Below are 26,619 nucleotides of genomic sequence, written 5' to 3'. Positions count from 1 at the left end.
TGGAGGCGGTACACACATTAAATTGTAGCATCCAACTTCCAAGAAATTAGAATGAAGAAGCCAGTAATGAAGAAAACATGTCAAACCAAATGGAAAAAAACTCAAAATACGTGCTGAAACCTCATCCCTGTATTCCCTCATGACAATCCAAACCTTACCAAGACATCTATACTCCAAAGTAAAGTAGCAAATAAACAATCATTTGAAAAGTTAATTTTATTACAGACACTTCACAAGACAAAGTACTTTGATCATTATTATGAGGCATATCACATGTCAGTTTTTTCTTATATACAAAAAGATAATAGATAATATTCTAAGTATTTTCTCTCCTTCAATATATTGACAAGTTAACCTTGAATATATTAATTCAAGACGAGCACTGCACACATCCATCAGATGAATTAACAGTTCCTAGTTTTCTCAGCGCATATTAATTGACATCAGAGCAACGCAAAACACAATCCCCTCTTGAAAGAGTATATTAACATTAAAAATGGATTGAACTGGATTGTATTAATAATGCAATATCTAAAGCTAAAGTTTCCAGACTGTTTGCCAATTTTATATTTATCCTTCATTGGTTTGTCAACAGTGTCCTTGACTTCAAGCAATGCTCACTTAACAGAAAAGTCCAATAAATTTATCATATGCATTCAAATATAAAAATAGAAATCAGTAAACACTCGTATGCAAGTTTCAATTAATTACTAAAAAGGCTAATGGATCTTTAGTTCAAAAGGGCTGGAATACCAAGGGTGAAAGCAAAATTACATTTGAAAAGTCCGATGAGATCCAATCTGGAGCACTATATTCAATTCTAGACAGTGCTTTAGAATTAGAGCTGGAGTAACATCAGAAAGCACCTCTTCACACAAAGACTACTAGAAATCTAGAACTTGCTCTCTGAAAAAGCTGTCGAGGCTATGTCAATACTTAAGATTTATATTTTATTAGGCAATGGTGTCACTGAGCCAAGGAGGCTAGAACAAATTAAAATTTTCATCAACAATAATCCAAACTAGTTGAACAGACTGACTGATCTATTTCTGTTTCGACATTGTTACTGCTCCACGTGAAACCCTGGGAAGAAGGTACATGTTAAAGTTTTTGTTAACTCCTTACTTTTCACTATCAGCATAGGTTCCAACCTCTCTCAAATTTAACCTTTTGCTCTACACTCAATTAGTCATTGCTACAATGAGTTGTAAACAGTTTCTTAGTTATTTTCAATCACAGAAAGACACATATCCAAATACAAGGACAATTAAATACAATTCAGAGGGAGAATATTTAGCAATTTACCCATATTTTGCTAACTGAAACTCAGCTTTTCTAGTGCTCTCTTGGCTAGTCTCCCATCTTGTACTCAAACTTCAACTCTTTCAAGACTCTGCTGCTTATATCCAAACCTTGACCAAGCCCCATTCACATCCCACCTTCGTTTCTTGACTCCTGACCTGGCACAGCCTAAAACTTAAAATTCTCATTTTTGTTTTCAAATTCTTCCAGCTCTAAACACCAACAACTTTGCACTCCTCAAATTCTGACCACTTGTGTATTCCCAATTCCCATCAACCCCCAATGGCAATCATGCTTTCAGTAGTTTGCATTTCTGGTTATGAAATTCCCTAACTAAACCCCGGTCTTTTCTTAATTTAAGGCGGTCCCTAAAATCCTTCAAAGGCTCATGTCATCTATTCTAATACCTCTGTGTGAATTGGGGTGAAATTTTCTTTTTGTAATTACTCCTGTTGTTTCCTAGGTCATTTTACATGTTAAAAGATATTCATAGATGTTTATAATGTAGGAGTCACATCAAATGATTTCAAGTTACTGGCTAACTGTCTTAACATGACTTGCAAATGTAAATTTCCTAAGATCTCCCAAAACAGCTGTCATATTAACATACTTTATGAGGGATAATTGTCAAAATGATCATCCTTTATCCATTACTATAAAAATTATTTTTTTTACATCATTGTACGAGGATCTCAATAATTACGTCACTGCTTTGTTGTGAATTATTTATTAGGCTTCCTTTCTTTCTCATAAACAGCAATGCAAGCTAATTACAATTTCCACTAATTTTCCTCTAATAAGTATTTTCGTCTGCATAGCTGACGATGATTTAACTCCAGCCATCAGAAGGGCTGTTAAGTCAAATGCATTCACATTTTGCATTCAAGTGCACAATGTTTGCTGCCAGGTTCCATTCTGAAATGCCATTTTTAGGACAGCCAAAAATCATACTTGTAGAAAATACTAAGACTTTGAGCCCCATTGCACTACACAGATCTAACATGTACTAGAATTTGATAGCACGGTGTATTCAGAGAGTCATACAACATGGAAACAGACTCTTTGGTCCAACCAATCATGCCAAACATAATCCCAAACTAAACTAGTCGCACCTGCCTGCTCCTGGCCCATATCCCTCCAAACCTTTCCTATTCATATACTTATCCAAATGTTTTTTAAATATTGTAATTGTACCCACATCCACCACTTCCTCAGGTGGCTCATTCCACACACGAACCACCCTCTGTGTAAAAAATTTGCCCCCATGTGTTTTTTAAATCTCTCTCCTCTCACCTTAAAAATATGCCCCCTTGTCTTGAAATCCCCCATCCTAGGCAAAAGACAACTACTATTAACTCCATCTATACCTCTCTTTCTTTACAAACTTCTATCAGGTCACCTCTTGACCACCTATGCTTCAATGAAAAAATGTTCCACATTATCCAGCCTTCCATTACAACTCAAACTTTGCATACCCAGCAACATCCGTGCAAATCTCTTCTGAACCCTCTCAAGCTTAATAATATCCTTCCTATAACTGGGCAACCAGACCAGTTTCCAGAAGAGGCCTCACCAATGTCTTCTACAACCTCAACATGACTTCTATACTCAAAAGACTGAGCAATGAAGGCAAACTTGCCAAATGCCTTTTTAACCACCCTGTCTATATGTGATGCAAACTTCAAAGAATTATGTGCCTGTACCCCGAGGTCCTTCTGTTCCACAACACTACCCAAGGCCCTAGAGTGCACACAGTCACGACAACATTCAAGGGCTGGATTATATACTATTGGCAGACTCCCCACACCCAGTGTAAATGTCAGGGGCAAACTTAACTCCAATTAGCAAGCTCATCCTGCTTTAATTTTTCTGGTAATAAACCTCTTAATTAGTATGAGGCAGGACTTCTATCCATCTCCAGGAGGCCCACCTCGTGGAGATGCCAGCCAATTGGAGGCTGGCAGTGCCAGAAGGTGTTCTGCAGGTGGACCTGGACATTCAAGTAAATCTAGGATCCTGCTGGAGCCAAGCTGACAGAGCCACATGAGGGAGAGGGGCATACTGGCCATAGTAGGCAGTGGTGTGTAAGATGTTCAGGAGAGACAAAACTTTTGCAAAGAGGTTCCAATTGGCAAGAGGCATCCCCCAACTCCCTGCATATCCCCTCTAATTATGCCAGGAGCCATCTGGATTAAAACTGCTGAGCTACACACAGAGCACTGGCCTCTCTTGTTGCCCAAGCGGAGGCACAATGAGCTTAATTGGACATTATTTGCTCACTCAATGGTCTCAATTTTGCCATGGCCAGGTGACCCACATAACACCTCCACAGCATTCTAATTTGTGTCCACCCACTTGCCTTCTCAGCAACAGATGGCTTGTCAAATTCAACTCAAGTCATTTGTGATGTTAACCTGAACTAAGTTGACTCTCTAATGTAAACAAAACATATTAAAGATGGATATACACTAAATCAAGCTTTTGACCATTGCTTGAATATGAATATTTAAAAGATAAAACATTATTTTGGAATTTTCTATACAGATATATTTTATACATCTCTTTTTCGCAAATTACCACAACACTTTAAGCTGAAATAGATGATCACAAAATAAAATGTAAATGCTGATTGCAACATGCAAACTGAGAAACTTGTTTCTCAAAGCAGGTACCTGACAGTTTTACTTCCAACTTCCGAACTTGGTCATTTCGCCGTAGCAGCTGAGACAACAGATCCTCTCGAGAACAGCTACTGTCAGAAGCCTTGGAAAAAGAGTGAAAAAGACTTTTTTTTTAAAAAACGTAAATGACTACAGCTTATAATGGTTTATTTTTCTAATGCTAAGCATTTCAGATAGCCTTAATTTACTTTAACGAAATCAGAACCTTGTTCATTCCCCATGCAGTGATCTAAAATCCAAAACACTTGAGTCTCTATCACACTTTTAAAAATACAATGGCTATAGTATACAACAGCGTTACATCATATCAATTTACCAAACGTCAACATTACTTACTTGGACTTTGGTATGCCAACCACACCAGCAATTATGGTCCCACCACTGAAGATATCAGCAACTGAATTCAGGACTTTTCCTGAATCACCTCACTGACTAATTTAGCATCATTACAGATGTTTTGTATTGCTAATTTAAAACGATTACAATTAGGGAGTAAAGTCTAGAGTCAAAACCCTGAGTAAATGTTTTCTACCTGAACTATCAATAAAGCTCAACAAATAAAAGTACAATCCACAATTTTCATAGCTAAAACAGACAGTTGTCTTAGGGATCACTGACATTTCCAAAAGTACTGGCTGACTTGTTTCATAGCTGGACCAACAGACATAGAGAAAAGGAAAAGTACAATCAAATTAAATGGTACACTTGCAAACAATGGTGGGATATAATATACCTCACATTTGAAGCTGCACTACAAGTATTATCCAATATGCTCACAATTTAGCACATGACGGGGAAGCCACAGGAAGGTGGGTGAATTGATGTTTTTCGTTTTTGAGCTACACACAGTATTGTCTTGAATTAAAGTTTCAGCTGCTGGTATGAGAAAGTGTCACTTGCTAAATCATTACATGTCATCTAACCATAATTCAGCAAGAAAGAATCAACCACACTTCTGTCAGACAGGAGTAACATATCGAATAGATAGAGACCTGGAAACTGAACTGAAGAAAAATAATACTACCTTTGCTTGTCCTATACTCTCTGGGTGCCTCTAAATGATAGTACATTAGACCAGTAGGATCACTGTGAAACGCTACAAAAGTAGGGCCAGACTTCAAAGGACAATAGTCCAAAAAGCTCTTGAAATTTTCTTGGGTAACTCTGTGTTTACTGGATGATATCTGAAGAACTTGCTTTCATTGCCTATGTATTATTCCCGCCTATGTAAATCCAAACTTAGAAATTGATTAATTGATGCAAAATAAATGACCACAAAGCATATTAAGAATTACACAATATCCTTCAACAACAACGAGAGCCAAACCACAAACAATAAATCCATGGGACCTGATCAGGTACACCCAGAACTCTGTGGGAAGCTAGGGAAGTGATTGCTAGGCTCCTTGTCTCGATATTTGTATCATCGATAGCCACAGGTGAGGTGCTGGAAAACTGGAGATTAGCTAACATGGTGCCACTATTTAAGATAGGTGGTAAAGAAAACCAGGGAACTATACACCGATGAGCCTGACATTGGTGGCGGGAAGTTGTTGGAGGGAATGCCGAGGGACAGGATTTACATGTATTTGGAAATGCAAGAACTGATCAGTGATAGTCAACATGGCTTTGTGTGTAGGAAATCGTGTGTCACGAGCTTGATTGAGTTTTTGAGGAACTAATGAAGAGGACTGATGAAGGCAGAGCAGTAGACGAGATTTATATGGACTCCAGTACTGATTCTGAGGGGCTGGTGTTTGACTGGGGTGGACGAAGTCAGAAGTCACATGACACCAGGTTATAGTCCAACAGGTTTATTTGAAATCACCAGCTTTCAAAGAGCAGCCCCTTCGACAGATGCAGGGAGCGAGAAGAGCACAAAGACACAGGGAAATCAATCAATAACTTGTCTGATCACATCCTTCAACCAGTTCTCAGCCGAGGGCTCAATTTCTGCCCCACTACCAAAATGGACCCCATTGGTCTTGCGGCAGGCACAGAGGAATTCATCAGGCGATTGAGGCTCCAGGAATTCTTCCACAAACCCCAAGATGTCAGCAGCGAACCCAATGAGACAACCAATGAACTGGAACAATTGACAGAGAGATCTGTGGTGCAGTGACTAAAGAGGGAATAGAATTGGAGCCCTCCAGAGGGCCGCTGCCCTAAGGTCAACATGTATGCTCAAGCAGTCAGATGATAGGTTAATGCCAGGTTCATCAGCCATGCTCACAAGATAGCACGGAACGTCAAAGACAACGCAATGCCATCCATGTTCTCAAGACCAATCACAACATTTTCATCAAACGAGCAGACAAAGGAGGTATCATCGTCATACAGAATAGAACGGACTACTGCAAAGTATACTGACAACCGAACAACCAGGAACACTACAGACAACTACCTGCCGATCTAACCAAAGAACACAACTGTCAATTCAACAGACTGATCAAGACTTTTGATCCAGACCTTCAGAGTATCCTGTGCACATCTCACGTATTTCTCACAAAGGAGACTTCTACTGCCTTCCAAAGATACACAAAGCCAGCACACCTGGACATCCCATTGTATCATGCAATGGGACCCTGTGTAAGTACCTCTCTGGCTATGTCAAGGGCATCTTGAAACCTACTATACAAGGAACTCCCAGCTTTTGTCACACCACTACAGATTTCTCACAGACCACTCAAACCAGGAACATTCCTCATCACAATGGACATTTCGGCACTCAACACAAGCATCGCCCACAATGACGGCATCGCTGCAACAATCTCCGTACTCAATATTAACAGCTGCCAATTTCCAGACACCATCCTACAACTCATCTGCTTCATCTTCGATCACAACGTCTTCACTTCGACAACTAGTTCTTCATCCAGACACACAGATCAGCTATGGGGACCAAATCTGCAACCCAATATGCCAACATCTTCATGCCCAAGTTCAAGCAAGACTTCTTCGCTGCACAGGACTTCCAACTACATAGCAATATCAACAAGTTTCATCCCACCATCAGGCTTACCATGGACTATTCTTCAGAATCACTCTCATTCTTGGACACACGCATCTCCATCAGGGACGGACACCTCAGTACCTAACTCCACCGCAAGCCCACGGATAACCTGACAATGCTGCACTTCTCTAGTTTCCACCCTAAACATGTTAAAGAAGCCACCCCCTATGACAAACCCTGCACATACACAAGATCTGCTCAGACGATGAGGAACATGACGGACACCTAAAGGTTTTGAAGCAGGCCTCGTAAGAACGCTATAAGATTCTCAACTCATCAACTGCCAGTTCCAACGTTCCACTGCGAGAAACCGCAACAACCTCCTCAGAAGACAGACACAGGATACGACCGATACAGTACCCTTCGTCGTCCAGTACTTCCCCCAGAGTGGAGAAACTACACCATATTCTTCGTAAGCTTCAACATGTCTTGGATGACGATGATCCAACTCACCAAGATCCTCCCCACGCCTCCATTTATCTCCTTCAAACAACTGCCAAACCTTAAACAGACCATTGTTCACAGCAAACTCCCCAGACAACATTGACCACAACATCATGGCAGCCTCTGCAAGACATGTCAGATCATCAGCATGGATACTACCATCACATGTGGGAACACCACCCACCAGATACTCATGTGACTTGGCTGATGTTGTCTATCTCATACACTGCAGGCAAGATGCCCCGAGGCATGGTATATTGGCAAGATAATGCAGACACTATGCCAACGACTGAATGGACACCATGCAATAATCACAGGCAGGAATGTCCCCTCGCAGTCGGGGAACACTTCAGTGCTTAGGGGCATTCAGCCTTTGACCTCCAGGCAAGCAACCTCCAAGGCAGACTTCGAGATACACAATGACACAGAATTGCTGAGCAGAGACTGATAGCCAAGTTCTGTACCCATGAAGATGGCCTCAACGGTGATTTCTGAGTTCATGTCACACTACATGATCCCACCACACTGTATCTGTAAAATCTTCCTTACTGTTCCGTTTTGACACCATCACCTTGATAACTTGTTATGATCTCTCTACCTTAATTAGTTTGTACAGTTTTGAATTATTTATTACTTTGGTTAGACCCGCAGCATGCTACTCTTATACCTGTTATGTTATTCCAGGTATTTAGTTTGTCTCCAGCACCACCTTATTTTTAATTTTTGTAATTATCTCTCTGCCTCATTTAATCGGATTATAGGTCATCTCTTCACTGGTTATTCAGCTGTTGACACTTTACTCACTATCTAACACTCTTGGTCACCTGCAGAGACTTATTATCTGACACTCCACTCACACCAGTTGTACGATCTTTTGATCTCTTAGCCTATAAATTCTGTGTCTGTGTGCTCTGCTGTCTCGTTGTACCTGATGAAGGGGCTGCGCTCCGAAAGCTTGTAATTTCAAGTAAACCTGTTGGACTATAACCTGGTGTTGTGAGACTTCAGACTTCAGTAAAGCATTCGACAAGGTTCCTCATAGTAGACTGGTTCATAAGGTTAGATCACATGGAATATAGGGAGAACTAGCCACTTTGATACAGAACTGACTCGAAGGTAGAAGACAGAGGGTGGTGCTGGAGATTGCTTTTCAGATTGGAGGCCTGTGATCAGCAGTGTGCCACAAGATTTGGTGCTGGTTCCACTGCTTTTTGTCATTTATATAAATAATTTGGATGTGAACATAGGAGAGTGGTTAGTAAGTTTGCAGGTGACACCAAAATTGGAGGTGTAGTAGACAGTGAAGAAGGATACTTCAGAGTACAACAAGATCTTGATCAGATGGGCCAGTGGGCCAAGGAGTGGCAGATGGAGTTTAATTTAGATAAATGCGAGGTGCTGCATTTTGAAAAGGCAAATCAGGGCAAGATCTATACACTTAATGGTAAGGTTCCGGGGAGTGCAGCTGAACAAAGAGACCTTGGAGTGCAGGTTCATACATTATTCCTTGAAAGTGAAGTTCCAGGTAGTAGGACAGTGAAGAAGGCATTTGGTTTGCTTGCCTTTATTAGTCAGTGCATTGAGTATAGGAGTTGGGAGGTCTTGCTGTGGCTGTAGAGGGCATTGGTTAAGCCACTATTGGAATACTGCATGGTCTCCCTGCTATAGGAAGGATGTTGTGAAACGTGAAATGGTTCAAAACAGATTTACAAGGATGTTGCCAGGATTGGAGGGTTTTGAGCCAAAGGGAAAGACTGAATAGGCTGATATTATTTCCCCTGCTGCGGAGGGTGAAGGGTGACCTTTTAGAGGTTTATAAAATCATGAGGCACATGGATAGGGTGAATAGACAAGGTCTTTTCCCCAGGGTCGGGGGAGAACAAAACTAGTAGCCATAGGTTTAAAGTGAGAGGGGAAAGATTTAGAAGTGACCTAAGGGGTGACGTTTTTACGCAGAGAGTGTTGCATGTATGGAATGAGCTGCCAGAGGAAGTGGCGGAGGCTGGTATAATTACAATAATTTAAAAGACATCTGGATGCATATATGAATTAGGGGGATATGGGACAATTGCTGGCAAATGGGACTAGATTTATTACGGATATCTGGTCGGCGTGGACGAGTTGGGCTGAGTGTACAGCTCTATGACTCTAACTGTAACTGTTGATTCAACCTGATGAAATCACAATCTATCCACAAAGCCCCTTCAAAGATCTCAATTTTAGACACATAAAATATATTGAATTATAGAAATCACCATACATACAATATCTTCTCCAGAGTCAGCTCCTATTGAAGTAATGGAGTCTCTGCTGACCGATCTTGGAATCCGTCCCGTACCAGGACGTGAGGTGTTGCCTGCCTCTTCAGCAATCTTCTTTTTCAGTTTTGCAAACATGGTTCTTCAGCTATATTTTTCAGAGGTGTTCCAAACCACCAAACCGGTTAAGTTTATCTAAAGTCTCAAAGATGAGTTTGGAAGAAAGAGAGCGGATGTGCTTTAGAAAACAATGTACTCCGTTTGGCTCCTAGCTGCTCCTTAACAAGGCTCAGTTTTCATGTCTACTGCAAAAACCATCCATTATATCACCTGTCAGCAAAACAAAGTTCATTAGATCAAGAAAATAACATTTCTACTGGTTCTCAACTGCAATCATAATATGACAGAAATGATGTTGAAAAAAATACTTCGTTTCATTATTCTATACAGCTTGGGTTTCATAACTGTAAAGTCCACTGCAATTCTCCTGTAAACCCACATTTCTTTGCTTCCTACCCCAAATTCTACATTAGAAGACCTGGAAGCCGACATGCAAATATGTAACCACTAAGAAAGGGAAATGGGAAGAAAATTAAGTAAACATTTCAAAATTGTTCCATCCGACCCAAGTTCAAGCACAAAAGCGGGCATCGGGTGTTTGCACGTGAGCTCAGTGCCAATACTATGAGAAAAGAGTATTTTGCGTTGCATTTACATTGGACCAAAACTGCAGAAAAGATTAATTTAAGTTTAATGACATGATACCAGTTTTTGTGCTACTTCTTTGATGCCAGGATTGTCACATTCTATTTCCCCAAGGACTGTTGGTAAATCCCATTCTCCAAGAATTCTGACAACACCATGTTTTGCCTGTGAACAAGACTATTCAATGTGCTCTTTCATTTGCCTTCCCTCAAGAGTACAGCATTTTGTTTCTGCTACTTTTGTCATAAGTTATGTCACCTAATCTTTGGGATTCAAAACTACTTCTAACCAACTAATCTCAGTATTATTCAAGATTTCTTTACTGAAAGAAAATATGACTCAAGAGGAATCAAACAAATGGACTGGAGCCAGTTTAGGTGAGTAAATTCCAAATGGATTAGTCAGACTTTATAAATTTCTCATGATTCAGGAACAGTGTCCTTGGGTGATCCATTATTTAAGGCATAGGAGGGAAAACCTAGGTAGCAACAGACCTGTTAGTTTATCATTTATGGGAAATTTACTGGGATAAATCATGAAACAGAAAGAATGAATCTTTGAAACAAAACAGAAATTGCTGGAAAAGCTCGGCGGGTCTGGCAGCATCTGTGAAGAAAAAAAAAGTTAACGTTTCGGCGTCCCGTGACCTTTCCTCAGAACGGATCTTCACAGATGCTACCAGACCTGCTGTGCTTTTCCAGCAACTTCTGTCTTTGTTTCAGAACAGCAGCTGACAGCTCCTTGAGTGACAGTTTACGGGACCAGTCGAAAAGCGCGTCCATCCCTGTCGAGGGCCAGAACAACCAACCCACCAATCAGCAGCTGGTCAATAAGGTGGACTCGGCGACAGGTTTTAGTTCACGAAAGGAGGACGAGCGGCCTAGCGTCCGCCGATACGGCCTAGCGTCCGCCGATACGGCCAACTTGGGTCACCACTCACGGGTCAATAAGCAATCAACTACCCACTGAAAGCCTCTGCTCGGCCGGATCTATTATAGATAGCAGGCCACTTCTGAAAAGTTCGACACGAAATGGCCGATATAGTAGCAATCATAAACTCCGGAGAGCGAGGACACCCGAGCAGCCACTCAGTCTGTGTATACAGGCACTTTCTCATGGCGACCAGTTACCTGAGTGTGCGTTAGCAGCAAAGCTCTAAACACTACCGCTCCATCCTGCTGTCGGCCTTTCTCACCTCCGCTCAGCCGACGTGGCCGCAACGTCATCAAGTTCTCAGCGGATTTCCTTCAATCCAATCAAATTGAACGTTAGATCGGGGATTGGTGCCATTGTACCCATTCGCTGATGTATTGGGACTGCTGATTGGGCCGTGGCCAAGCCCACCAAAACAAATCCCCTGTCGGCAGTGGGGGCGGCGCCGACGACGCCAACAACTGTATGGACCTGGTCAAGAGTGAACTAGGGAGACAGGGCTGCTCCAACAGTTTCGGAGGACTCGAGTCCAACATCAATGGGCCCCAGATTTCCCGTCAACACAGGGTGTCAATTCCCCAGACGTTAAATCTTCTTTTCACTGCTGCAAGGAACCCGAGTGAAAAATCACTAGGATTTTTTTAATAACAAATTCACACAGCACACATGAAATAGGAAACTGAAATTGCACGCGAGATAAGACACGGAAGTGAGGCTGCTACCCCATTCAGTGTGATTGTGGGCCATGTGGACTTGAAGGGCTGAATAGCCTGCTTCCACACTGATTCTCCTCTGCAAGATGGGACCATGACATACAGTTGTTGTAATATTGTCCTCTTAATTAAGGGATATAAGCCATAGGGTATGATTAGCTATGATCGCATTAAAATAGCAGAACAGGCTCGAGGTGGGCCCATTCCTGTTCCTAATTCAATCACAAGCTGCCAGCATAACTGAATCAAGGCAGTTGATAGTCTAATAGTACCGATGTCCAAAAGGTCTGATGAAGAGTCATCTGGACTGGAAACCTTAGATTGCTTTCCCTCCATGGTTGCTGCCTGAACTCTGTGATCTCCAGCACTTTTTTGTTTTTAGTACAGATTCCAGTATTTGCAGTAATTTGCTCCTAGATAGTCTAACAGTTGTTTGTTTAAAGTCTTTTAACAGATCCTTTTTGTGTTTCCAGCTGGTTATAATTATAGAAGTCAGAATTTGAAGTAGAGATAGTAGGAACTGCAGATGCTGGAAAATCTGATATAACAAGGTGTAGAGCTGGATGAACACAGCAGGCCAAGCAGCATCATAGGAGCAGGACTGTTTTGCCACTATTTGTATGCTTCTGGCCACCAAATATTGGAAAGGAGAAAATTTGGAAATTACTGAAATACCATAATAGAAATGAGGAATTACATTTATAACAATATAAAGGACAGAGAAGCTAGTTTAGGAATTTCCAAAATAGCTTCAAGATATCTATCAATGTGTGTCCAATGCAACAGGGAAGGAAGCACTGCTGGAACTACTTCTAGGGAATGAGGTTGGATAGGTGGAGCATATTTCAATGATATAGCATTTGGAGATGTTTGAAGGGTTATTGAAGGATAAATGTCCTACCTGAATGAAAATGTAAGCAGGAACTAATTCAGATTTAAGATTGAAGTCCAAAAGTGAGATGGAGGAATATGGTTATGATGTAAATGGCCAGATATGAAAGAAATATTGCAGATTGAATTGTAGCAACATGACATTAAATTATTCTAACAAGTCATTAGTTTTCTGAAATTATTAGATTATCAGCATTGGGAAAATCATGAATGTAATATGTAGTAGAAAGTCAGTTAAGTGACCAAGGTGCTGTCTTGCACTGAAAACTATCAGAGCAATCAAGTGACTTATCCAGGTAATTACAGCTTAGAAAGATATTTTCTGCTATCAGAAAGGACCTGGAATAAGACTGAGAAAGAGATAGTTATTCAGTGCAGTACACTGTAAGATCCAATCAATTTTATAAGTGAAGTTCAAAGTTAAACTCTGGTAGCTTATGTCTGCAGTTGATATTTAGTAATTGAATAGAAAGATTATCTTGTGCACATTTTCATGGTTAAAAATAGAAAACCACTATGTGAGAGTATCATGGTAGACAAACAAAAGGCTGGAAGAACACAGCAGGCCAGGCAGCATCTGGAGGAAAGGAACAGTCAACGTTTCGGGTATTACCCTCCTTCAAGCCAACTCCTTTCCTCCAGATGCTGCCTGGTTGCTGTGTTCTTCCAGCCTTCTGTTTGTCTACCTTGGATACCAGTAACTGCAGTTTTTTTTGTCTCCAGTGAGTAAGTATGATGCCTTCTTCATTAATGAATTAAAAATATGACTCCTACTTGAACTGCTGGGAAAACAGAGTTAATATTGTATAAATCAGCCTAAATGATGACAATGCTACATTCCACTACACTAGTTTTAAAGCTCTTTGAACATGTTAAGGAAATTAGGGGTTGGAATTTCCTCATCCTTCAGTGATGTGGGCAATGGCATGAAATCTGGTAAAATACAGCAAGAATAAAAACATCTGATTTTTCCCTTACAATTTCAACAGCAATTTTGAATATCAAAAACAGCAACAACTACCTTAATAATGAGTTACAAATTCATGGAATTAACTAATTTCACTTCATTCATATGCAGTTTTTAAAGGGTTCGGAGAAGTCAGGCCACTGAGGGAGCACATTCTAGGAGTTCGGCTTGGTTTGAAAGGAAAATACAAGTGACATCATAGGAAAGTCACCAGTTTAGCAGCTGCTGTGGGTATTGTATTTCGACTCCAATAATTTTGAAAAACATGAATTTGTAAACTAGCACAGTAAAGAAAACATTTCTAGGCACACAAGACACAACTGACTTGACAGTAAGTTAAAAGAATTTCTACTTTGTACTTTTTCTTGTACAGTCACTATAAACTTGACAAGATTCAAGTAAGTGAAGTAAAAGTTTAAGATTAAGGAATAGCAGGCCAACTCAGTCAAGCAGAATGCCTGTCTTATGGCAAGTGGGAAGTCATAGACTCTTCTCATGACTCAAACGAGCTAATGTGCAAAAACTATCACTGGCTGCACAAGCTTGAGCCTCAGGTTCCTGAGCTCAAGAAGTGGTAGGGATCACTGAGGTGCATCAGTGATATAGACAACTAAGTGGACGGCCAGTTCAGAGAGATGGTCACACTGCAATTTAGGGGCAAGCAGACAGCTAATGGGTGATAGGTAATGTAGGAGTCCCGAGAAGGTTCTGCTCACTAACCAATTTTCAATTCTGGATATTGGTGAGGGCAATGGATACATGGAGGAGTGCTGAAAGGCCAAGCTGCAACACCACAGATAGATCCAGTGTAGAGTAGTGGAGGAAGAAGAGCAGAAAGATGGTTCTGATTAGAGAATTTCTAGTTAGGATAACAGGTAGGTTTCTGTGTGGCTGTCATTTGTCACACAGCTGCATGACATTCTGCTGGAGGAGGGCAAACAGGCAGAGATGGTGCTCTACACTGGTACTAACAACTAGGTAAGCAGGAAGATATTCACTCATAGGATATGGGCATCACAGGCTGGGCCAGCATTTATTGTCCATCCATGTGGTCCAGCAATCCGTATTTAGGGATCTAGGTAGAAAATTTGCAAGCAGCATTCTTGAAGTAGTAATCTGCAGATTACTCCCACTGCAATGTACCAAGTGACTATAGAAATAGGAAGAGAAGAGATATGAATGTGTGGCCAGAACAATGGCATTGGAAGGACGGCTTTAGATTCCTGGGACACTGGAACAGGCTCTGGAGAAAGTACACCTGCACAAACCAGATGGGTTGCACCTCAACAGAATCAGAGTTCCTTGCAGGACATTTTGCAAGTGCTGTTGAAGAACTTTTAAACTAATTCAGTAGAGATATGGGAACGGGCAGAGAACGTTAAAAAGTAATCCAAGGGTGCAAAAATGCTGGTGGGCAGGTAATACTAGAATGGTAAATTAATAAAATCATAGAATTTTTAATACAGAAGGACTTCAACTCGTTATGTCTGTACTGGCTCATAAGACCATAAGACATAGCAGCAGAAATTAGGCCATTTGGCCCATCGAGTCTGCTCTGCCATTCAATTATGGTTGATAAGTTCCAGAACCCCATTCTCCTGCTTTCTCCCCATAACCCTTGATCCCTTGATAATCAAGAACCTATCTATCTCAGTGTTAAATGTACTCAATGACCTGGCCTTCACAGCCTTCTGCGGCAGTGAATTCCATTGATTCACCACTCTCTGGCTGAAGAAGTTTCTCCTTATCTCCGTTCTATTCCCTTTACTCTAAGGCTGTGACCTTGGGTCCTAGTCTCTCCTATTAATGGAAGCATCTTCCCAACATCCAGGCCATTCAGTATTCTGTAAGTTTCATTTAGATCCCCCCTCATCCTTCTAAACTCCAATGAGTATAGTCCCAGAGTCCTCAAACATTCCTCATATATTAAGCTTTTCATTCCTGGTACCATTCTCGTGAACCTCCACTGAACCCGTTCCAGGGCCAGTACATCCCTCCTGAGATTATGGGGCCCAAACCTGCACACAATACTCCAACTGTGGCCTGACCAAGGTCTTATAAAGCCTCAGTAGTACATCCCTGCTTTTATATTCAAGTCCTCTCAAAATAAATGCCAACATTGCATTTGCCTTCCTGTCTACTGACTCAACCTGCTCCTGAAAGACCTCCTCAGCATGTTCCATTCTCTAGTGCTATCCCTGTAGCCCTCTAATTCACCACTTTCAATGACATATCCACCTCATTTGAAACTTATACAACCTTCTCCATCACTCTCCCAGGCAACACATTCCAAATGCTAACAATTTTCTGAGTAAAGAAATTTCTCTTCATCTCACTTCGAACTCTCTTGCTATAGTCTTGAAATTGTGACCCCTAGTTACAGGCATACAAATAGTGGAAACAGAATATTGTTCTTTTACTATCAAAATTGTTTATAAGGTTACCTCTTAATCTTCTCTGTTCCAAGGACAATTAGGCCAATTTCTCTCATTTTTCTTATATCTAAAATCACTCATTTTTTGGATCTTTCTAGTAAATAGTAATTCTAATTGTTAAAGTTAGAATAAGGGACAAAGGAATGATGCCTAATATCAAGATTATACTGCATGCATATGAATGCACAAAATAAAGTTAAAAAGATTGAAAGAGTTACAGACACAGATTGCCTTGTGAGATTATCATGTTGTGGCAATAACGGAGACTTGGCTCAAGGAAAGAAAATCTGGGTGTTAGATATTCCTGATTAAAAGGTGTACAGAAAACATAAAGGAAAAGAAAGGGGTGTTGGCATTTTTGATTAAGCAGCAGAACTGGAGAAAAAGTTGTTTCAGATCGTTCAAGAACAGAATCAATTTGACTAGAGCTAAGGAACAAAAGGGGTGCAATTCTATTGCTTGGGATAATTTATAGACCATCAATTAGTGGGAGTGAACCAGAGAAGAAAATTTGCAAGGAAATTGTAGAGAGGTGTAAACATCACAGTGGTTATAATGGGAGACTTTAATTATCTGTACATGCACTAGGATGGTGGTAGTGTAAGGGGCAGTGAGGAAGCAGTGTTCCTAGAATGTGTTCAGGACAATTTCCTACAGCAGTGTCCAATCAAACAAGAAAGGAGGCACAGCCTGATCTGGTTTTTGGTAATGAAATGGACAAAGTAGATCAAGTGAAAGTGAGAGAACATTTAGGGGGCAGTGAACATTGTAGCATAAGGCGAGGTGAGGTGTGTGTGACATCAAGGCCACATTTGACCGAATGCAGCATCAAGGAGCCCTAGCAAAACTAGGTTCAATGCTGCTGGTTGGAGTCATACCTGACATATAGGATGGTGGTTGTGATTGTTGGAGGTCAGCCATCTCAGCTCCAGCACATCTCTGCATCGGTTCCACAGAATAGTGACCTAAGCCCAACCATCTTCGAATGCTTCATCAATGGCCTTCCCTCCATTATAAGGTCAAAAGTGGTGATGTTCGCCGATGATTGCGTACTGTTCAGCATCATTCCTGACTCTTCAGACACAGAAGCAGACAGGTTTGAAATTGATAAGCTGTCTGTACCTAAAGTTTACCATATGAAAAGTATCCAAGGATATTGAAGGAAGTGTAAGTGGAAATGGCAAAGGCAATGGCTATAATCTTTCAATATTCCCTGGGTTCATGGGTAGTGCCAGAAAATTGCAGAATTCCAAACATTACAAACTTTGTTCAAAAACATAGTAAAGATTGGCCCAGCAATTGTAGACTGGTCAGTTTAACTTCAATGATGGGAAAACATCTAGAAACAATTATTCAGCAATGAATTAATAGTCATATGGAAAAATGTGGGTTGATTTGGGAGAGTCAGCAAGGACTTAAGGGAATATTGTGTTCAATCTGTGGGAGTTTCTTTTTCCAAAACAACAACAGGGAGAGTTGATAAGGGCAAAGCTGTTAATGTGTATAAATGAACTTACAACAAAAAAATTGATACAATGAAAAAGACAGACTTGAGGAAAGTTATAGGTCATGGAAGAAAAGGAATAGTAGAAACATGGATGCAAAATTGGCTGAGGGCAGGAAACAGAGGAATTGGTATTTTTCAGGTTGGAATAAGGGTTTTAGTGGAGTTCCCAGGTGTTGTTATTGGGAACCTTGCTTTTCCTGATCTATGTAAATGGTCTAGATCTTGGTTTGCAGAGGACAATTTCAATAATAAAAACTTAGGAGGATTGTAAACTGAAAGGAGGACAGTGTAGAACCTCAAAATTACACTGACATGTTGAAGAAGTGGGCGGGGTAGGTGACAGAAAATGTTCCCTCAAATTTTCTTTAGTTCTTCGTGGGCCTCCAAGGTCTGGGTATGGCACCAACATCTGAAACCAGAAGTCAGTGCTGCAGTCCGTGTTGGCACACTGATCACTGTGCATGGAACATTTTTTTTTTCCCTAGTCATGTTGTGGGCATCGCTGCCTGGGTCATTATTTATTGCCCATCCCTCATTGCCCTTGATATTGGTGGCGAGCTGCCTTTTGAACTATTGCAGTTCATGTGCTGTCGGTAGACCTGCAATGCCATTCAGAAAGGAGTTACAGGATTTTGACCCAGTGGCACTGAAGGAATAGCGATATATTTCTAAGTTGGAATGGTGTGGCTTGGAAGACTTGTAGGTGGTAAGGTGCCCATGCATCTGTCCTTGTCCTTCTAGACGGCAGTAGTCATGAGTTTGGAAGGTGCTGTCTAAGGAGACTTGGCGGATTTCTGCAATGCACCTTGTAGATGCTACACACTGCCGTCCCTGGGGGGTGAGGGGAGCAAATATGGATGAGCAAGTGTATTTACAATGATGATTCACATGTGTTCCACATGTACCCTTGGCATTTTCTTTTTCTTTACCCTCCTTTTGTCTATCTGAAAATTATGCCACCCAGCCTAATCCCACTTTCCATGATTGATCCATGGCTTTGCAGGTTGTGACACAAAATGCATATCCAGACATTTTTTTTTAAATGAGTTGAGGGCTTCTGCCTCTACTAATGTCTGTAGCATTGAGTTCCAAACCCCAACCATCCATTGGTTGAAAAAATTTCCTCATCTCCACTGTCATCTTTCCACTAATCACTGTGCACCCTAATCACTGACATGTCTGCTAATGTAAATAGGTGATTCCCATCTATACTGTCCACAGCCCTTGCAATTTTGTGGATCTCAATCAAATTTCCCCTAAGCCTCCTCAGATCTGAGGGGAATAATCCCACACAATCCACTCTTTCTTCATAGCTATAATTTTCCAGTCCTGGAAAACTCCCATTGCAATTATGTCATTTCTAAAATGGGATAAAGAACAAAACCATTTTTGATTCTGTTTGATTGCATTAAATTTTTCTAAATGTTCCATTATTTCTTCCTTACAATTTTCCCAACAACAGATGTCAGGCTAACTGGTCTATAGTTTCCTCCTTTCTGTATCTCTCCCTTCTTGAGCAGCAGCATCACATTAATGGTCTTGCTATCTGCTGGAACCCTCCCGAAAATCTAGAGTTCTAGAATATTTTGACCAATGCCTCCAACTCCAATTCCGCATAAAAGGTGTCATTCCTCTCACATTATTTCCCAATTTCATGGTCAGTGGTGAAATTGACCTCAAAGAGCTGTCCAAAATAAAAATGTCACCACCACTGATATGGATTTTCCATCTACTGACATTAGTTTGATGCTGACACAATATCAAAGAGATTTCTAGGCATTAGCAAGCATGCCATCACCAAACAATCATACTGAAATTTTCTCAGACAGCAAAGCAGGAAGAAAAAAAAAAATCACAGAATTAATTAACTTTTGATTTAAAATTACAAAAGCAAAATAAATGAGCGGGTGTTAAGCATGGAATCAAGGTAAAAGCTGATTTATCAAGCAGTTTTTAAAAATATGTAAAAATTCAAGTGTACTTGAAAAATGATATTCCTCAAATTGAAAATTACTTTCTCATGGCCATTAGGCTGTTCAACAGTAATTATGTACTCAGCATGCTATTAAAATCTCAGTCATAATGCAACTTTTAAAAGGGTTTTACAATAAAACAGTTAAGTGTAAAAGGGAGAGTTCTTGTCAGTATAGTCATCTGACATGATTGTAACTTGGGAAGTTTCAATAGTGGATCCTACAGGGAAGCATAGAAGTACTTACAGCAACTTCTGGATTTTCCATGTTCAACTGTGTACTTTGGACACGAGAGGTTGCTGTCAGTTTGAGGATGGCAATGCTGATGGGTTTGACATAATCATAACTGCAGATACAAAATAATGCTTCTTGTGATCTTCAGTTTATAAAGGACTTGTATCAAAACATTGTTTTTTTGTTAATGTATATTCTCAATCTACTCTACCATTAATTTCACAAAAAAAAATTCTTACAGTGAAAGGACTAAACATAGTGGGACAGTGCACTGGAGTACAGTCACACACACAAATACATTACTATACAATGATAACAGCTTTATGTACAATGCCAACAGAGTGGAGTTCCTAATCTCAACTACATTACTGAGGAAAATTTCAACTAAAGGAAAAATTAGGGAATGAGTTTGAGTTTTGTTGAGAGCTTGAAAAACCAGTGGAACTACATTCTAGAGATCAACACAGGGACGTACCCCCTGCTGACCTTCAAGGTAGCATTAAATAAAGTTCTAAGAAACAAGGTCATCATTACAGATTGAAGGAAATATTATAAGCTTGTCAGATTGCTTCTCAAAGGCCAGAAAGTAACTTTTGGTAGGGGTTTCCTGAATTGGATACGGACTATTTTATTGCCTCTCTTGAGCAATGTCAATACACATGAATGTATGATGATTAAAATAAAATCCAAAATTGATATCATTGTAAAATACAGAACCGTTGATAAGTTGCTATTAACTAAAAATAGTACAAGAAGTACCTTTCCAGCAGAAAGAAATTATTGTAGTTAGAGTAACATTTCAACTTTGCAATTGTTTGCCACTGAGGCACTTCTTCATACATGAATTATCAGATCATCAACAAATTAACCATATAGCTTTAGTAGAACACCTGAAATTAAATAGGCTGTTTAAATAAAAGAATAATATCTTTGATTCAATTCAAATGTGGCCCTCATACTGACTCTAGTAAACAAAGGATTTTTGAAAAGCACATGTTTACAATTTTACTGCTCAACATCACATTAGTAAAAATGTAGACAGAAGTGTTATTTATCACTGTAGGACTTTTTTTATTGACTCTCTGATAAAGTAGAAGGTAATACACATTACGAACACAGTAAAAATCAAAATGTACATACAACAGTTATGTTAATCACAAGACGCATTATAATGTGCAGACAGTGAGAACATCTTCTCCAGTGTGCGCCCTCTGTTTCTCTTAATATAACTAAAAGTACAGAATTCTGCTTTCATCTTTTCACTTTTTTGCTTCACGATAGTAACAAAAGATCACATTTAAATCTAATAACATGCTTAACAACCTTTTGAAAAGTTGCAGCACAGGAGTTGGGCTGCATTAAGTGAATACAACGTGATTCACAAAAGTTCCTCCATTTAAAAAATCTTTAAACATCTTTGTAGTTGCAATTATTTACATGGTAATTATTGGCCATTTTTAGAACTTTGGAAGTAAAATTTTCAATACTACAATGTCCACTTTTGCCATCTGGCCAATAATCCTTTAACATTTTATTAAGCTGCCTTCTTGTTTCACATACCTTAAAATTGTATTTTAGCTAAAACGTATTCAGACTTTAATAAAGGGATACAAGTTCAAGTGACAGAATATTAGACCAATAACATAAGTTAAATCATAATTACATGATGATTTGATAGAATTGAAGTGAATTTTTTGCACAAGTCAAAAAGCACTCTTAAAACATCTTAGGAAAAAATCTAACATGGTGCAAAACAATGACATCACAGGCATAAATTGAAGCTTTAATAGTCATGATACTTGTCATGGATGGATCATAACAGGAAAGATTGTTTCTTTTACTTTAATATTAATATACAAAGTATATTTGGCAAAGGTATGAATACCCAAGCTTTACACAAAAAACTTGCTTATTTCAAGTATCCATGTATAAAAATGTAGCAGCGTCTTATGGCTGAACTAAAATTAGTTGTGCAACACAATACTAGTAACCATAAGATGTGTGACCTGGCATGGTTTGTGTTGAGAACACTAACTACTAATTTCTACCAGTTGTTCAGGAACAAAGAAACATTAAATTATAGCTACTAGTAATTTTACCAATAAAATAATTCCTCTTTCAAAGAGGGAAGATGAGTCGATGCAGTCTAATTAAGGATATCCTTTATTTCCTCAAAACGAAGCTTAACTAAATAAAAAGTAACTTCAATTATTTCATACTCAAGTGTATTTAATGGAACATATCAGATTGCATTGGAAGCCATCAGATATAATGTCACCTTGCTTTGTCACAATTCCAATAGTGTAAAGCAACATACATATGTAAACCCACCTTAAATCTACTGGACTCTGCCTTGAATGACTCCTGGTAGTTTTCATGCTCAATCATCATTCATGCATGCTCGACTGTCACAGTGCAGTATGGGAGTGTCACATAATCTATACCATTATATACAGTGTTTTTCAGGACATGTTGTATATGATTGCAGTAAAGGTCCAGTAGCAGGACTATTGATTTCTCTTAAGTATCCTAAAAGTTACCATTAAAGGGTTTGCTAATAAGACAACAACTAGCACATATGTTTAACTATAACTCTCAAAATGAAACAAAATATCATGGGCAATATTTAAACTTTTCTTCCATGTATTACTGGCAGGAGATACTTATAAAACACTCAAAACCCTATTGACATCTAGTGTTGAACCATAACATAGGATGAATAAATGAATCATTCAAAAAGCTACTATTGCTTTTGTAGTAAATGCCCTTTTTAGCTATTTTTTGTTTAAAAATCATCTTTAAAATTGTATCCTACTGTGTTAATGTTTTTTTTCCACAATACACTTATACATTGACTATGGAACACATAATTACAGAAAATAATTGTGCCAGATACGTCAGTATTTGAGAATTTGTTTGATCGGAAAGAATTCTGTTTCAATTATCCAAATAGGTAGATGCAAAGAAAAATATCGTCTTCAGAACCAATGGCTTCAGATAAGTTGTTAAATTTATTTTTCAGCCTTTCTCCTAATATTCAGTTGTGGTCTTTTCCAAGAAAAGGCTTCTAACATCCAGCATGGAAGCTAGTTCTAGAATGTGATTCTGGAGTGCAGGATTCTCCACACTATCTTCTTTCTGCAGCTGTGGATACGTTTCTGGGTAATTCCGAGTTTCCTTTTATTGGAAATGGGAACAGATGAAATTACATAGTTATGCAATAACAATTAATTTTGTAGTATGGTCTTTCCACACATGTAGTATATTTAAGATTACAAATGCAAAAGTACTGCAAACTGATTGACATACTAATGAATTTCACAACTAAAATTGGGATTTAAAAATACATCAAAAATGTAGGTGAACAGCCACATACAGAAAACTATAATGGTTCAAATTAATCATGGAGAGAAAATAAATCAAGAGGAGGAACCAATACAATTGGCTATGCACGCAACAGAAGTAAAGAAATTTGGGGGAGGTGTCAATACTAATTCCTCCACTGGCAGCAGAGATGTTCTAAAATGAAGGGTTATGATATAAAATTAAATAAGGTTTTATCTTAATCATATTTTAAGATTCTGAGACATCCATCTGATGCCCTTGTCCTTTTGGATGGTACAGATCACACTTTTGAAAGCTGCTGCATAAGTCTCGGTGAGTTGTTGCAGAGCATCTTGTAGATGATACAAAAGTATTTATGTAATCCCATAACAAGAGGAGGCATGGAGTTTATTAGCATTGACTGATGCACTAATCCGTTACATTTCATGGAGTGAAATGTTTACAATTATGAAAAGGTCTGATTTAAACCAAATAAGCTTTATTTCTCATGTAAATGATAATCATATTTGGAGTGACAGTGAAAAACAGAGGAGAGGCAGATAAACTTTGGTGGTGATGGAAATGGGGAAATTTTGTCTCTAAACATATAACTTTAGGGTCAAGTGGTAAATTTGGTGGATGGACTAACAAACAAAAGAGGGTCAGGTCTGACCACAATTATAGAAACATAAAGTAGGAACAGGCATGGGCCATTTGGCTGTTCAAGCCTACTACGTGATTCAAAATGATCATACTGATCATCCAATTTAGAAATGTGTTCCCACGATTTCCCCATATCCTTTAATCCTTTTAGCCCCAAGAACTATATCTAATTCCTTATTGAAAACATTCAATGTTCTGGCCTCAACTGAGTTCTGTGGCCAAAAATATCACAGGCTCACCACTGTAGGTGAAGAAATTTCTCATCGGAGTCCTAAATGGTCAACCTGAGTGAGCCCTGGTTCTGAAACACATACACACAATTCTGAACAAAAGCTCCCACTGCCTTCACTGCATTAAGAAAAAGTACATTATTGACATCAGATCCTCTCTTTCAATATCCAGCCTTGGCCAGATGAGATACACAGCTACAAAGTAGGATTGGCATTGATCTAGCAGTCGGGTTTTTACCCCCACCCATCAAGCTATCTACCTAGCAAGATGTAACATGAAAGGGAAGCACCTAAAGACATGCTTAAAATTCACAACACTTTGTGTTACACGAGGAATCCAAAATACGTAACTATAAAATGCACATAAAAACACTTGACAAATATTTTATTAGTCATGTTATTCCATCAAGATTGCAGTGGTAAATCCAGAATTATCCACCTGCCTGTTCACCACCTCCTAAACCAAGATTTAAAACACTGAGGAGAAACTTGTGTTCTTTCTTCATCCTAGCATATTGTATACTATGCTTACAGCCTAGCCTTTGCAACAATAGGCAGACAAAATTCAGATTATGTAGATCAGTGTCAAGTACCTGTTCTGTCCTCTGTAACCCTAAATTCCCGGTCATTTGCTACTTGAATTCCCATCTACTCCCACTCTGACTTCATAGAATCCCTACAGTGTGGAACCAGGCCCTTCAGCCCAACAAGTCCACACCGACCCTCAGAGCATCCCACCCAAAACCCAGCCCCTATACCACTCATCCCTGAATACTATCAGCAATTTAGCATGGCCAATCCACCTGGCCTGTGCATCTTTGGACTGTGGGAGGAAACCGGAGCACTTGGAGGAAACCCACGCAGACACGGGGAGAATGTGCAAACTCCACGTAGACAGTCGCTTGAGGGTGGAATTGAACCCAGGTCCCTGGTACTGTGAGGCGGCAGTGCTAGCCACTGAGCCACCATGCCGACTTTTTGATCATCAGCATTTTAACTTGATTTTTGTGAACCTCAATGCAAACTTCAAGAACAGCATTGTATTTTTCAGGTCTCTGGCTTTCACACTGATTTTTGTAACCCCAGGTCTTAACCCAGTTCCCCTTTGTTTCCCGAAAAAAATGGTGATTTTGGGTCGATGTGGTAGCATTATCTTTGGGGATGGATCAAAGGAATACATTTGTTTTGGGAAACCCTACACCCAAACGTTTTACTGCCACTTGGTCTGCATCATTTTTGTTGACTTGTTTTGATTTTCCTGAGCTACTGGTGTCTATTTGCCATGTTGCCTTTCTACCTGCTTCTTCACCCATCTCTGTCTAACCAGCTATTCCAACTTCCATCGAGTATCACAAATCTTCCTTTATTTGATTTTTTTCATGGGGTCTTCTATTATCTTGTGGCAATATCAATTCTGTCACTTAACCATCTCTTGTTTACAGAGAAGTACTGTGAACATGATTTAGTTTATTTCCCATATTAGATGTGCTATTCCCATCTCTTAGTTTTACGTTCCTTTCAAAATGATGTTTATCAGCAAAATTTTCAAGGATCCACACAAAATATTTGCTTGTCTGTTTTCTCCTTAGACTCTGCTTGCTCTACTGAGCATTTCCAGCATTTTCTGTTTTTGTTTCAGATATCAATATCTGCATTTCTTTTGCTTTTTCTACCTGATAACAGATATAACCTTGATCAAATCTACACTGAAAGCATAAGAGGCTCAGATACCTTTGCAGTTCTTGATTTAGTCAAGGACTCCTAAAATCACCAGCTCATGCTGGGTGCTATTCCATTCATTCAAAATACTTTTCAAACCTATCCTGTCATCATTATTTTTATAAAGAACATCAGAGCCCTTCCTGATTCTGCTTCATATTTTGTGGCAAACTGAAGACTATCCAGCAGGGACATAAGTATATATTTTACTGAATCTAAACTCAAAACTTTTATGTTATTTACTGCTGTACTGCTGAAGTAAATGAAAAGGTGCAAATCTTACCCTGAACATTTTGTGAAGTCTCATGGTTGCAGAGCAGAGAATAAACCGGGTCAACAATAATCGAAGAAAATCATCACCAAAAAATTGAAGGAATGCTTGATCTGTCACACACAAAAAAGGAACAGGAATATACTTTAAATGCCACATTCAGGACAATTGGTGCCAATCAGTTGTCCAACATATTGTGGATATAGCTAAACTAATTGCAAACTTAGGAACAGAAACAGAAGTTGTTCGAAAAGCTCAGCAGGTCTGGCAGCATCTGTAAAGAAAAATCACAATTAATGTTTCAGATCCAGTGATCCTTCCTTAGAATTTATCCTTCCTCAGAATGTGCAGATGTA

General features: G+C 39.4%; 1 protein-coding gene and 1 long non-coding RNA gene across 3 annotated transcripts in view; both read right to left on the bottom strand.

Annotated features, from left to right (window-relative positions):
• Positions 1-11,721, bottom strand: part of golga1 (golgin A1) — a 34,187-nt gene extending 22,466 nt beyond the window's left edge. The window contains exons 1-3 of one of the 2 annotated variants that reach the window (XM_048613790.1): positions 11,599-11,721; positions 9,705-10,028; positions 3,975-4,065 (exon numbers count right to left, since the gene is read on the bottom strand). In XM_048613790.1, coding sequence (XP_048469747.1) covers positions 3,975-4,065; positions 9,705-9,836 — 223 coding nt within the window. In that variant the 5' untranslated portion in view covers positions 9,837-10,028; positions 11,599-11,721. Of the gene's footprint in view, positions 1-3,974; positions 4,066-9,704; positions 10,029-11,533 lie in introns of both variants that reach the window. The other variant, XM_020513644.2, reaches the window with a different exon arrangement.
• Positions 11,722-21,103: 9,382 nt separating this feature from the next.
• Positions 21,104-26,613, bottom strand: LOC125486374. Its single transcript, XR_007265054.1, has 2 exons — positions 26,276-26,613; positions 21,104-23,233 (listed from the first exon to the last, which is right to left on the bottom strand). It is a non-coding gene; the product is annotated as an uncharacterized LOC125486374 (long non-coding RNA).
• Between the last annotated feature and the right edge of the window lie 6 nt (positions 26,614-26,619).

Source organism: Rhincodon typus, chromosome 28 (genome assembly GCF_021869965.1).
Source record: "Rhincodon typus isolate 14 chromosome 28, sRhiTyp1.1, whole genome shotgun sequence".
Classification (NCBI taxonomy): Eukaryota; Metazoa; Chordata; class Chondrichthyes; order Orectolobiformes; family Rhincodontidae; genus Rhincodon; species Rhincodon typus.
The sequence above is the reverse complement of the archived record's forward strand: the minus strand, read 5'-3'. Positions and strand labels throughout refer to the sequence as shown.